We start from the raw sequence: 14,945 nt of genomic DNA, 5'->3' as shown, positions 1-14,945 counted from the left end.
TGGACTGTGTGTGTGAAGGAATGTAAACCTGAGAGAAACCAGGGGGGGACGTTTTAGAAATCTCCAATCATGACGCCATCATCACAGCTCTCATGTTTTATGAAGTGAAATTACTCTTAGTGGGGAGAGATGTGTGCTTCAAATCATCTTCCTCTTCCTCATACAGCTCTCTCCTCTGTAGGGTCCTTTCTGTCAGGCTCAGGAATGGATGTTATTCTAATAGTCTGTCAGAAACAAACAAAAGAAACTGAGTGGACTCATTCTGATGCTGCAACTCCCAATGCCATGACTCACTGCTACAGTAGATATCAAAAGTCTCCACCCACTGTTAAAATGTCAGGTTTGTGATGTAAAAAAATGAGACCAAGATAAATCATGTCAGAACTTTTTCCACCTTTAATGTGACCTATAACATGAACAATTCAACTGAAAAAAAACTCTTTTAGGGGGAAGAATAAAAACTAAATAACTAAAATAATGTGGTTTCATAAGTGTACACACCCTTTAACTAATAACTGTTTGAAGCACCTTTTGATTTTATCACAGCACTCTGTTTTTATTGTAGAGTCTATTATCATGGCACATCTTGACGTGGTGATATTTTCTTCTTTACAAAAAACTTCCAAATCCATCAGATAGTGAGGATATCTCCTGTGCACAGCCCTCTTCAGACCACCCCACAGATATTCAACTGGATTCAGGTCTGGACTCTGGCTGGGCCATTCCAAAACTTGAATCTTCTTCTGGTGAAGCCATGCTTTTGTTGATTTGGATGTATGCTTTGGTTTGTTGTCGTGTTGAAAGGTGAAGTTCCTCTTCATCTTCATTTCTAACGGAGGTCTGGAGGTTTTGTGTTAAACTGACTGGGTTTGTAACTGTTCATACTTCCCTCCACCTTGACTAAGGCCCTGGTTCCACCTGAAGAAAAACAGGCCCAAAGCATGATGCTGCCCCCACCATGCTTCTCTGTGGGTCTGGTGTTCTTTATGTGATGTGCAGTGTTGTTTTTATGACAAACATACCTTTTGGAATTATGGCCACAAAGTTCAACCTTGGTTTCATCAGACCAGAAAACATTTGATGCTTTTGGGAGACTTCATGTGTGTTTTTGAAACATGTTGCCGGGCTTGGATGTTTTTCTTCATAAGAAAAGTCTTCCCTCTTGCCACCTACCAATAGCAGAAACATATGAAGAATAGGAGAGATGTTGTCACATGTAGTACACAGACAGTACTAGTCAGAAATCCCTGCAGCTCTTTAATGTTGCTGTAGACCTCTTGGAAGCATCCCTGACCAGTTTTTTCTTTTCATCAGTTTTGGAGGGATCAATCAATCTTTATTTGTACAACACCAAATCACAACAAATGTTATCTCAAGACTCTTTTACAAACAGAGCAGGTCTAGATCGCTCTATGTCAAATTATGAACAGAGACCCAACACCAAGACAGGGTAAGACTCAGTCTGACCCCACCTTAATCCACCATGAGCATTGCACCTCGCAGTATTTAGCTAGTTACAGTGGAGAGGACAAACTTCCTTTAACAGGCAGAAACCTCGAGCAGGACCAGACTCATGTTAGACAGATGCCTCGACAGTTGGGTCTGGAAAGAGGGATAGAGGAGAACAAGAGAGAGAGGGAGCGGTGATAGTGATGAGACGAGTCGTAGTAGTGTTGCTGCTGGAGTCCAGCACGTCTGTATCAGCTGGAGTCTGGATCGTCCACAGCAGGAGGACGTATACGGCAGCTCAGAGGAACCTACGAGACAAGGGAGCTCAGGGACTCCAGAAAGGTCTATGGTTAGTAACTTTAATGGGACAGGTAGAGTTAAAGTAAGTGATGAGGGGTTGGGGGGAAGGGGGTGAGATAGGATCTCAGTGTGCCAGTTCCACCGGCAGTCTAAGCCTATAGCAGCATAACTAAGAGCTGGTCCAAGCCTGATCCAGCTCTAACTATAAGCTTTATCAAAAAGGAAAGTTTGAAGCCTACTCTTAAAAGTAGAGAGGGTGTCTGCCTCCCGGAACCTGACTGGTAGATGATTCCAAAGGAGAGGGGCCTGATAACTGAAGGTTCTACCTCCATACTACTTTTAGAGACTTTAGGTAGGACCAGCAGGCCTGCATGTTGGGAGCGTAGAGTTCTAGAGGGGTAATAGGGCACTATGAGCTCTTTAAGATATGAAGGTGTCTGATCATTAAGGGCTTTGTAGGTTAAAAGAAGGATTTTAAATTCTAGTCTAGATTTTATGAGGAGTCAGTGTAGAGAAGCTAACACTGGAGAGATGTGCTCTCTCTTCCTGGTTCTAGTCAGTACTCAAGCTGCAGCACTTTGGACCAGCTGAAGAGTCTTTAGAGACTTATTGGGGCAGCCTGATCCTTTAAATGATGACAGGTGTATACTGAGGACTATGTCGTGAGTTTGAATGTGATTGGTTAATTCTGAACACAGACACATCCCCAGGTATAAGAGGGTGTGTACTCTTCTGAAACCACATTGTTTTAGTTATTTAGTTTTTATTCTTCCCCCGTACAGATTTTAATTGTGTTTAGTTGAATTGTTCATGTTATAGGTCACACTAAAGGTGGAAAAAGTCTGTTTTATCTTGGTCTAGTTTTTTTCACATTTTAACAGGGGGGTGTAGACTTGTATATTTACTGTATGTAAACAGATGAAGCTTATCTTCTTACAGAAACAAAAAACAGGAGAGTCATGCGTCCATTTTCAGGTATAGCACTTTATTTTTCAGATATAAAAAACAGGCCCCAAACAACAGAATCATGACGTGAGTAGAAAACAAACAGACGATAAACAAAGATGGTCTCACAGTAAAGAAAGGAGAGGTATCCCAGCATGCACTGAGACAACACAGGAAAGCATCCTCCATCTGAAAGCAAGCTGTTCCATTTACTGAACCTGGAGGACAGAGAGGCTTCAGAGGAGGACGAGGAGGAAGAAGAGGAAGAGGAGGTGTTATAGGAGCCAGCGGAGGCATCAGAGCACAGAGCAGCTTTAGAGAGAGAGTTCAGGTGAAGCGTGAATGTGTCCTCCCTGCGTGGCTGACAGACAGTGCGAGGTGCCAGCACCCCCCGACAGACCGCCAGCCCCTCTGAGTCCCCCTGCTCAGAGTGAGACCAGAGGACTGAGGAAGGACTTCAGTATAAAAATAAAAACAGAAGAAGAGGCTTGTCTCTGCGCTCAGCTCCGATGATCGAGTGTCGGTCAGACCAACATCTGGTACCAGAGGGACCATCACACGGTCTTCCTGGCAGTCAGGACTCGGACTATAGATCCCACTCCTCCTACAGCCAGAGCCTGAGGACAGAAGTATAAAGCAGCCATTAGTGATCAGAAGAATGAAGGACAAGTCCTGCCCTTCTCGTAACAGGTCCACCAAATAGTCCTCATGAAGCCTGCTGTCTGCGTCTGTGCTGACCTAACGAGGACTCTACGTACTGCATCAGTGTCCACGGTCCCACTACTTTCTCTGCTGACTCCGAGCGCATCATCCGAGCATACTATGTTAAGTTGGAGCTGGAGGGTTGATCATGCTGCAGTAATTGCAAAGAAGACGAGAGAGGAGGCGTCAGAGGAGATGTGAGGTACGGTAAAGAACGATGCGACCCAGCAGAACCATCACAGGGGTACAGTTTGCATCAATTCAATCAGGAGCTGTGTTTTTACACGTGCACATCCGGCTGTCTGTGCAGGCGACATGAACCTTTAGTGTAGCTTTGGCATAAAGTCAACGCAGAAGTATAAACCCGACTGTACACCGTGGGACCGGTCTGTGTTTGTTTCCCGGGTCTTTTAGCCCCAGAACTACTTCACCCGGAACTGAAGGGTTCCTGTGCCCCCATTGTTGTCTGCGTTTTGACTGCGGGCTTAGCGGGCTCTGAGCAACACAACAGTTAGCCTGTTAGCATGAAGAGACTCAGCTGGTCTGTTTTAGATGGTGCTATATTTCATCACAGATGGATTCACTGAATCAACACGTGAGAGGAGATAAGCGCGAGTAGCAAAGACGTTTCAACACGGCTTTAAAATCCTTTTGAACTCAAAAAGCCGTGGCAGAGATCGACCGGTGTTTTGGTTTAAACAGCGACCCTGTTAACTGGAGACTCTCAGCCGGATGCATCCCTCATAAACGTCTTTAGACCATCATTAAATATCTGATGAGGATATTTTGAAATCTTAATAAAAACTAAACTAGTTTGCATTCCCAGGAACTCCCTCTGTGTTTCAACAGCTGTGTAAACTCCACAAACACTGACACGTTCAGCTGAAGGTCTCCAGTTTACAGGGTCACTTTTAAAACCGGAACACCGGGAGAGACGCATTCACGGTGGGCTGAGAGAAGACTACTGTTACAAGCTGCTAAATCAAGAGAATCACAGCTCTTCTTTTGAAAAGTACACACACATACAAAAAGATAGAACAAATAAAAACTAATGAAAGAAAGAGAAATCAAGTGAATCACAGATGTGTGTGATGTTATTGTGGACGGAGGGAGGAATAAAAACACTGAAGTTAATCTACCAATCAGACATGTTCAGCATTGCAGGCCACGCCCCCTGAAAGTCCCGGGACCTTTGAAAAGTACTACCCCCATATCAGGGGCTTTTTAGGGGGGAAGATGATCTACCCATTTACTAAATTAAGACCCTGGGTCCACCGGTCCAAATGCACGTAGTTCAGGTGTAAAGTTCCTGCGGTCTCTCAAACTAAATACCTCTAGTTATCTGGAGCACTGTGATGCTGTCAGAGCTCAGGCTGCCTCCTACAAACACCATGCAAACTCATCTGCTTTTTCTGTGAACTTTGAAGTTTAGATTTTATAAAAACAGAGTAATAATCTGGTTCCATGTGTTCATGCTTTGATAAGTTCAGCTGCAGAGACCCTGGGCAGTGTGATGATGATCTCAACAGCCAGTCTCATTTTTAAAGACGCCCCCTCCCGTAAACAGACGGCCTCCTCCTCTCTTTGTGTCGTTTCATGGTGTCGTACCTTTTCGTGCCACTGCAGCAGCACGGCGCTGCTGTTGTCGGACGGCTTCTCGAAGCCTCTGTAGATGTATTTCATCAGCAGGTCCACTCCAGCTCTGTCCAGAGAGCCCACAGCCTTCTCGATGTCACTGCTCTTAAAACTGCTCAGCACCCGCAGCACCAGCTGCTCCGCCGCTCCTACAGACACACGCCGACACACAGACACACACAGACACAGACACACACAGACACAGACACACAACACACATACACACATACACAAACACAAACACACACACAGTGTAATGACTCCAGAATATCTTTTCACCACACTCCCAACATGCAGGCTGGTCCTACCTAAAGTCTCTAAAAGTAGTATGGGAGGTAGAACCTTCAGTTATCATGCCCCTCTCCTTTGGAATCATCTACCAGTCAGGGTCCGGGAGGCAGACACCCTCTCCACTTTTAAGAGTAGGCTTCAAACTTTCCTTTTTGACAAAGCTTATAGTTAGAGCTTTGACCAGCTCTTAGTTATGCTGCTATAGGCTTAGACTGCCGGGGGAACTGGCACACTGGAATCCTATCTCAACCCCTTCCCCCCATCCCCCTCATCTCTTACTTTAACTCTCCCTGTCCCATTAAAGTTGCTAACCATAGACCTTTCTGGAGTCCTTGAGCTCCCTTGTCTCGTAGGTTCCTCTGCTGATACGGACTTGCTGGCAACAGCTATTACTACTCATCTCATCACTATCACCGCTCCCTCTCTCTCTTATTCTCCTCTATCCCTCTTTCCAGACCCAACTCGGTCGAGGCAGAGTCTGTCTAACATGAGTCTGGTCTGCTCGAGGTTTCTGCCTGTTAAAGGAAGTTTGTCCTCTCTGCTGTAACTAGCTAAATACTGTGAGGTGCAATGCTCATAGTGGATTAAGGTGGGGTCAGACTGAGTCTTATCCTGTCTTGGTGTTGGGTCTCTGTTCATAATTTGACATAGAGTGGTCTAGACCTGCTCTGTTTGTAAAAGAGTCTTGAGATAACGTTTGTTGTGATTTGACGCTTATAAATAAAGATTGATTGATTTCTCTCCATTAAAAAAAGACACTAAAAACAGGCTCAGGTGGCAGGAGGGGAACTATGCTGTGAGACCTCCACATTAGATGACAAAATCTGCTGTTTGGTAGACCTGGTTAGTGGTCAGTCAGGACTCTCTCAATCTGTATTGTGGGGACTTCCTCTGCCCCTGTTATAGCTCTTACTGTGTATTTACTGGTTTGTGTCTTTCTGTTCTCTGCGAGTCCTTCCTCGGCTACTTCCTGTTCTGTATTTTTACCCACAAGAGACGCCGTACTTCAACTATCAGACTCTGAATGTGCTCAGAAACTCCAAGAACATGCTGTGCAGACAACGGCTGCAACTAGGAGGAGCTCCAGGTGACACGCAGGTCAAGAGAGGGTGCAGCATGAAGAGTATGACGGAACAACACAGTACCTTGGTGTTCTGGTTCTTGGTGTGATGGGAGGGTTCTTCAGCACCGCCAGGAGAGCTGCGTTCATGTTCCCCGTGAAAACAGGAGTCAAGGAAAGAACAGTTTCACAGTACACACAGGTACAGACTCACAGGTACAGACTCACAGGTACAGACTCATAGCTACAGACTCACAGGTACAGACTCACAGGTGCAGACTCACAGGTGCAGACTCACAGGTGCAGACTCACAGGTACAGACTCACAGCTACAGACTCACAGGTACAGACTCACAGGTGCAGACTCACAGGTGCAGACTCACAGGTACAGACTCATAGCTACAGACTCACAGGTACAGAACAGGTACAGACTCACAGGTATAGACTCACAGGTACAGACTCACAGGTGCAGACTCACAGGTACAGACTCATAGCTACAGACTCACAGGTACAGACTCACAGGTACAGACCCACAGGTACAGACTCACAGGTACAGACTCACAGGTACAGACTCACAGGTACAGACTCACAGGTACAGACTCACTTCTGCAGACTCACAGGTACAGACTCACAGGTACAGACTCACAGGTACAGACTCACAGGTGCAGACTCACAGCGGTACAGACAGGACAGAGGTACGATCATCGTTACAGCCACAGGTACAGACACCACAGATGTACAGACACACCAGGTACAGGACTTACAGGTACCGACTTACAGGTCCAGACTCACAGAGGTACAGATCACAGCTACAGACTCACAGCTACAGACTCACAGGTACAGACACACAGCTACAGACTCACAGGTACAGACACACAGCTACAGACTCACAGGTCCAGACACACAGCTACAGACTCACAGGTACATACTCACAGAGGTACAGACGCACAGTACAGACGCACAGGTGCAGACTCACAGGTACCGACTCGCAGGTACAGACAGCACAGGTACAGACCACACACAGGTACTAGACACAGAGGTACAGACACGACAGCATTGTATGATGTCATTGAATGATCATCTGCTCTCTGTATCGCATGGCAGAGTTCCACCCCGATGCGCTCACATACACACATCGCAGCACAATGACACGATAAATGTTCATCAACAATTTGTTTTTTCAAGACCAAAACGAGACTATGACGAGTTAAAGTGCATCACTGATAATATAAACTCTGATGTAAACTTTAGTGGCCGACAGTCAGACATTAAGAGTTCATATTTTCCCTGCTGTGCGTCTAATCTTTAGAAATGAAAGCTCTGCGTTCCTGTGACAGGCTGAGTTATTATCTGAGGGGCTCAGTGTTAGCTTGGTCTCTACCTGCAGCAGGTGTGCTGTGTGAACCAGTCTCCTCTTCATTGAGGATTTTTACCCCCGGTGTGCGTTAGTGACATGAACACAACCGGGAGTCTGTTTAATATTTGACTTGTCATGTTTTCACCGTAAAAAGCATCTACAGCTTGATTTAATCCAGTTTGGTGAAACATCAGACACATTCAGTAAGTTTGGATCAACTCCTGAGTATCAAAGAGTGCCGTGAGCTGACTGTCTCTCCAGAACGCAGGTGCATTCAGGGACCATCGTAAAAGTGCAGACCTATTTTGCGTTCATGGCATTTTTATTTGAATCAAGAGAATCAGATATAGTGGTCACATTAAGAATGTTCCCTTTTACTTTTTTTGCAGGCTAGATTATTCAACTTAAGATATTACAAAAAGAAAAGTTTTAAAAGAGTGAAATGTTGACGATTTTTATACTTGGTAAAACTGATAACCAAAATGATATCTGATGGACTACATAGATGGATAGATTGTGGCACAGTCTGTCTGTCAGGTGTAGAAACACCAGGTGGGGTACTTTCATTTTGCATTCACATTTTTATAATGTCCTCATTTTTATTCTAGTAGTATTTATTTTTATATACATATATTTTAATTCTTATTTATTACTTTGAGATTGTTTTCTCTATTGTTAAAATGTTGTGTGGAACATGTTACAGTAAAGTTGTTATCTGTAGCCTGTGTAGTTTTTATAGTGCCACAAAATAGTGACCTCACTGTTGAAGCATGGGGGTATGGCACCATCTTATGGAATGTTTACAATGCCAAATGAAATGATGATCAATGTTTCAGAATCATTCCCACCAACAGAGTATATGTATTGGTGGGATGTGTAAGTTTGAATTATTCTGATCCAAATCTTAGAACTGCTACCAGTGATTGTTTCCTTGATAAAAACAGTTACCCCTGGTTGACTTCTAAAAAATCAATCAATATATCAATGAGTCAGAGAGCCAGTCATTTGAACGGCTCTTTGAATGAACGGCTCCTCGAGATCCGGTTCCCTTCAAAGAGCCATAAATCCCAGCTCTTTGAACCTTTAAAGTGACAGATGTGTTGAAGAGGAGCGACCACACCTTACAGACCTGACACCCGGAAGTAGCAGCCTCACCACGGAAATACCCTCCAGAGTCCAGTCTGAGACTAAAAACATCATTCATGAATCTGCACCTGAAACATCTACATCTACCTTTAGTCTGACTTTATCCAAATACAGAGCTAACTGGGACTGAGATCGATCACTGTCCGGTGTGCTCAGCTGGAGCATGTTTGTGTGTGTGAGAACACTCGGTGAAGCTCGTTGTGATGACTAACATGATACTAGTAGAAGGATACTGTCTGAGCAGAGTTCTCTTAATGACTAACCTGACTCCAGTGTAAGGATATTAAGAGGAATAAAGGATATTGTCTGAGCAGGGAGTCCACCTCCGCCTCGTCTGGACCGCTCTGGTTCTCCCCTCCGTCGTCTTCATCCACAAACTTGTTCTCATCGTATTCATCCACGTCCACCCTCCTGAACTGAGCGGAGATCGTGTTTTTAGACATTTCCCCGCAGAAACACAGAGGATCTAACCGTGAGACAGAAAACACGAACACTGAGCACAGACCAGAGCCCCGGGCACTTCCTCACTTCTTCACTTCCGCTTCTTCTTCTTCTCTTCTCCTCCTCCTCCTCCTCCTCCTCATCCTCCTCCTTCCTCTTCTTCTTTTGATTGGCGGTAGGCAACCAGTTTAAAAGGGCATCACCGCCACCTACCGGACAGGAGTGTGCCACAGGAACTTGGCAGCGGACCTAAAACTGACTTAATTAAAATATAAAAATAAAACAAAAATATAAATAAATAATAACACTTGTGATAATAACTACATCACAAAAACAATGTAATAATGAGCCTATAACTAAATGATCTCTAATAACCATCACCCTTAAAGCTGGGGTCTTATGGAGCTAAATCAAGGCCAAAAGTTTTGATCATTTGAAATTCCACTCGCGGCGTGGCCACGTCTCTGGCACTTTTTAGGGGTGTTACTGTTGAAGAGACGTGCGGCTGCTAGCTGAGCAACGCCTCATACCTTCACTGGATTTTACAAGTTGGATGTGACTGCGCACAGGCCGCATGAGCGCAGGCACAGTGCCCATTACGCATACCAAATACATAAGTTTTATTCCAAGTCTTCAAGGTGAGCTGGTCTGGCAATATGGGAGTCTCTATCAGCGTATCATATTTATTAATATTAATAATGAGTGCTAAATTGCATGTGCAAACAAAACATTGCACGGTTATTTCTGGGCGTGTTACGGGTAATCTACTATGATTGTGTGTGCAATTGATAGCAGGTGCCTAAGTGGTGCGGACCGCCCTATTTCAGGATTTTACGTGTGCTACCGGCTGTCACCATGGAGAGTTTGAGAGAGCAGAGTGGCCGTAAACAATAAATGAAGTTTGAAGTCATGGAGTTGGAGGTTTTGGTGGAGGAGGCAAATAAACACATCAGTGAACTCCAGCAGAGACATCTCAGTGTTGACAGAAGAAACGTGATTTGGGAGAATGGGAAAAAAAGTGATTTCATTATTTGAAAAGTGTTTAGTAAATTGTCCGTCATGACATTAAAAATAATTTCTATCTCTTTGTTCTTAAATGGAGAATCTTCATCAGATGTCTGACAATCCCTGCCGCACTCCTCAAATCAGCTCAGACCAGAAAACACTCAGCAGATCCCCGAAGGCGTCCAGATTGTTATGATGACATTAATCAGGAGTTGCTGCAGCAACAAAGAAATCAGACGGATGGGTTACAGGTAGGGATGGAAGGATACACTCAACCTTAGATTTCATTTGAATCCCGATTTTTGGTTCACAAAACCATTTACTCACAATTCTCTAACGATTTTCAAGAAAACTGGATTGAACTCAAAGTTTAAATAACTATTATTTTATTTCAGTCCTCAGATATGGACTGTTGGGATATATAATTGTTCTCTTATATTTCTTGGTACACAAAGTCATCCTTTTCATTTTGAAGGTGTGTTGGAACTCAAATAAAACCACTGCACACTTTTTTCAGCACCTTGTAAAAAATCTAAAATCATCGTACAAAATAACTTGATGGAAATATCAGAACAATTATAGAGAAATGTAAAGTGAACGATTCCCAAATGAAAGTATTAAACATTAAAACAAATAAGGTCAATCTCTTTAAATTAGGGATGTAAATTTCAGTATTTTCCCTGATCGATCTGTGGAAATGTTATCAATTATCATTTAATCATTAAAAAATGTGAATGTTTGCCATGTCAAAAATAATGACAAATGTGTTTTTTCCCCTAAATCAAATGTTCCTTCACGACACAGTGTTTATTACTGACAGTATTAAACAACTACAGATCATATTGAGATGTTCAACATGTTAACACGCTGAATATCAACGTGAGGAGCAGGCTTCTAAATAATCTCTGTGGATTAGGGATGACCACAATGAATCGATTATGGATTATTGATTGTTAAGAAATTACTTGAAACACATTTTTGTTATCAATTTTCCGTCACGTGGAACAAACATCAATGATCTCATATTACACTCAGCTATCAGGGAGGTGTTTGAAGTTTAAAGCATGTTTGGATGTGAATCAGCTGTTAAAGGTGTTGCGCACAGCGAAGATGCTCAGCTGGCGGCTGCAACTGTGCGTCAGGTCTCCACGTGCGCTTTTGTAAGAGGATCAATACAAACCTGCTGCCAACAATGACTCGGACACAAAGGTTGACAGCTTTAAACAGGATATTTTAACCTTTGGATACGAAGGCAACAGACTGGTGGGAAATTCTGGTATGCTACGTTTACAGACCAGCAACATCAGAGCCGTCTGAGCTTTTCTCCAGCGGGACTGATTATGACCCGGTTGCGCTCCTGGCTGACACCTGATTGAATACACATGTTTATTTTTCTCAATAAGAACGAGTAGACAGAAACTGGACACTGTGAGTCTGAAGTACTTTTCTGTTAGTATTATGAGCCTTCACTTTATAAGACTATGCCCACAGAGAATATTTTAATGAGCCTGATTGTTGATAATCTGCGTGTCAAACGTGTGCCCGTATTCAATCCCGTCAGTTATTTGCATTTTGTTGCTGTAAAAAAATTAAATTTAGGGGGAAAACAACCTATTTGACATTGTTTTTGACGTAAGAATAATGTTTTTTTTTAATCAATTAATCGATAATTGATCGTTAACATTTCCAAAAATCGATCACAGAAAATACTTAAAATGTACATCCCTACTGTGGATGCATGGTCATAGAGTGAAGACTCAGACTACAACATGTGGATTTACTGCAGCAGGACAACTGAACAGGATCAGAGTTTGGACTCACAGTGTCCAGTTTTCTGTCTACTGGTTCTTTTGAGAAAAATAAGCATTTAAACGCGGTAAGGTTTCAGCCGGGAGCAACCGAGTCAGAATCAGTCGGCGGCGGAGAAAAAAAGCTCTTGTGGAGACTTGTCACTCAGCTGCAGCCCCCAGCTGAGCGTCTCCGCTGTGAGCTACACCTTCAGTCAGCTGATTCTGAAACATGCTTTAAACTTCAAACACCTCCACTCAGAGAGTGACGAGAGAGCAGCAAGAGACTTCATGATGTTGAACAAGTGGAGCATAATGCAGATAGCGCCTTCTACTGTTTAAAAATACACTGCTCAAAAAAATAAAAGGGAACACTTAAAAATGACAATGTAACTCCAAATCAATCCCACTTCTGTAATATCAACCTGTCCAGTTAAGAAGCAACACTGATTGTGAATCAACTTCACCTGCTGTTGTGCAAATGAAACAGACAACAGGTGGAAATGAGAGCCAATTAGCAAGACAACCCCTATAAAGGAATGGTTCTGCAGGTGGAGGCCACAGACCATTTCACTGTCCTCATCCTTTCTGCCTGATTTTTGGTCACTTTTGTATTTTACCAGTGCCCTCACCACTAGAGGTAGCATGCGGCGGTGTCTGCAACCCACAGAAGTTGCTCAGGTAGTGCAGCTCATCCAGGGTGGCACATCAATGCGCGCTGTGGCAAGAAGGTTTGCTGTGTCTCCCAGCACAGTGTCAAGAGCATGGAGGAGATACCAGGAGACAGGCCAGTACACCAGGAGACATGGAGGGGGCCGGAGGAGGACCGCTATCTGCTCGTTTGTGCAAGGAGGAACAGGAGGAGCACTGCCAGAGACTTACAAAAGGACCTCCAGCAGGCCACTAATGTGCATGTTTCTGCTCAAACTGTGAGAAACAGACTCCATGAGGGTGGTATGAGGGCCAGACGTCCACAAGTGGGGTCTGTGCTCACAGCCCAACACCGTGCATGCTGATTGGCATTTGCCAAAGAAAACCAGGATTGGCAGATTCGCCATTGGCGCCCTGTACTCTTCACGGATGAGAGCAGGTTCACACTGAGCACATGTGACAGACGTGACAGAGTCTGGAGACGCTGTGGAGAACGTTCTGCTGCCTGCAACATCCTCCAGCATGACCGGTTTGGCAGTGGGTCAGTGATGTTTTGGGGAGGCATATCCTTGGATGGCCGCACAGACCTCCATGTGCTAGCCAGAGGTACCCTGACTGCCATTAAGTACCGGGGTGAGATCTATCCATGTCTCGTTCTATCCACCAATGCCACGTTGCACCACAGACTGTCCAGGAGTTCATTGATGCCCCGATCCAGGTCTAGGAGGAGATCCCTCAGGAGAACATCCATCTTCTCATCAGGAGCGTGCCCAGACATTGTAGGGAGTGCATACAGGCACGTGTGTTATGGATTGTAACCAGGACTGGACCCAAAAGCAGAACTCAGGCAGGCAGGTTCAGCAGCAGACAGGGAAGCGATCAGCATGAGAGCAGGAAGCATGCACAGCAATCTCACTGAAACTGAAGTACGATCTGGAGATAAGTAGGAGGACATCCAGAGGCTTTATAGTAGAGGGTTGATTAGTGAATGGGCTTCACCTGGTGCAGCCTGTTGATTGAAAACCACATTCACCCACAAGAAACAAACAAGGGGAAGAGACACAGGAGGAGGAGTAACAGACAGGGAAATGACAAAACACACACACAAAGAGGGAGAGGGGAGGACTGCCATGATGAGGATCATGACAACGTGGAGGCCACACACACTACTGAGCCTCATTTTGAATTGTCTTGAGGAATTCCCACAGAATTTGGATCAGCCTGTGATCTGATTTTCCACTTTGATTTTGAGTATGATTCTGAATCCAGTCCTCCATGGGTTAATGATTTGATTTCCATCGATCATTTTTATGTTATTTGGTTCTCAACACATTCCACTTTGTAATGAATAAAGATTTTCAACTGGAATATTTCATTAATCAAGATCTAGGATGGGTTGTTTAAGTGTTCCCTTTATTTTTTGAGCAGTGTAATATCCAGATAAAAATTTAGTTGAATTTTAATCCACCTTGATTTGTATTGATTTTTTACCGTCTTGCGATATATCCTTACATCTCCTAAAAGCATCAAATGTTTTATGGTCTGATGAAACCAAGGTGGAACTTTTTGTCCATAATTCCAAAAGGTATGTTTATCATAAAAACAACACTGCACATCACATAAAGAACACCAGACCCACAGAGAGGCATGGTGGGGGCAGCATCATGCTTTGGGCCTGTTTTTCTTCAGCTGGAACCAGGGCCTTAGTCAAGGTGGAGGGAAGTATGAACAGTTACAAACACCAGTCAGTTTAACACAAAACCTCCAGACCTCCATTAGAAAGATGAAGATGAAGAGGAACTTCACCTTTCAACATGACAACAAACCAAAGCATACATCCAAATCAACAACAGCATGGCTTCACCAGAAGAAGATTCAAGTTTTGGAATGGTCCAGCCAGAGTCCAGACCTGAATCCAGTTGAATATCTGTGGGGTGGTCTGAAGAGGGCTGTGCACAGGAGATGTCCTCACTATCTGATGGATTTGGAGTTTTTTTGTAAAGAAGAATGGGCAAATATCACCACTTCAAGATGTGCCATGCTAATAGACTGCTACAATAAAAACAGAGTGCTGTAATAAAATCAAAAGGTGCTTCAAACAGTTATTAGTTAAAGGGTGTGTACACTTATGAAACCACATTATTTTAGTTTGTATTTTTTATTCTTCCCCCTAAAAG

The 14,945-nt window shown here is 43.9% G+C and overlaps 1 protein-coding gene across 1 annotated transcript; it reads right to left on the bottom strand.

Annotated features, from left to right (window-relative positions):
- Positions 1 to 2,713: 2,713 nt before the first annotated feature.
- LOC117826422 (actin-related protein 2/3 complex subunit 5-like) lies at positions 2,714 to 9,406 on the bottom strand. The gene is made up of 4 exons (XM_034702458.1): positions 9,188 to 9,406; positions 6,463 to 6,539; positions 5,005 to 5,177; positions 2,714 to 3,311 (listed from the first exon to the last, which is right to left on the bottom strand). The coding sequence occupies exons 1-4, from the start codon at positions 9,325 to 9,327 to the stop codon at positions 3,249 to 3,251; spliced, it is 453 nt and encodes a 150-aa protein (XP_034558349.1). The 5' UTR covers positions 9,328 to 9,406; the 3' UTR covers positions 2,714 to 3,248.
- Between the last annotated feature and the right edge of the window lie 5,539 nt (positions 9,407 to 14,945).

Source organism: Notolabrus celidotus, chromosome 15, assembly GCF_009762535.1.
Source record: "Notolabrus celidotus isolate fNotCel1 chromosome 15, fNotCel1.pri, whole genome shotgun sequence".
Classification (NCBI taxonomy): Eukaryota; Metazoa; Chordata; class Actinopteri; order Labriformes; family Labridae; genus Notolabrus; species Notolabrus celidotus.
Note: the sequence above shows the minus strand (reverse complement) of the source record. Positions and strands in the feature narration are given on the sequence as shown.

Bases quoted from the DNA above. Each gene is read 5' to 3' on its own strand.
- LOC117826422 (XM_034702458.1), bottom strand. From the start codon at position 9,327: ATGTCTAAAAACACGATCTCCGCTCAGTTCAGGAGGGTGGACGTGGAT. The intron at 6,540-9,187 runs ATATCCTTTATT...TCCTGTTTTCAC, and splicing joins GTGGACTCCCTGCTCAGACA to GGGGAACATGAACGCAGCTC. The intron at 3,312-5,004 runs GTACGACACCAT...TTCTGTCCTCAG, and splicing joins TGCTGCAGTGGCACGAAAAG to GCTCTGGCTGTAGGAGGAGT.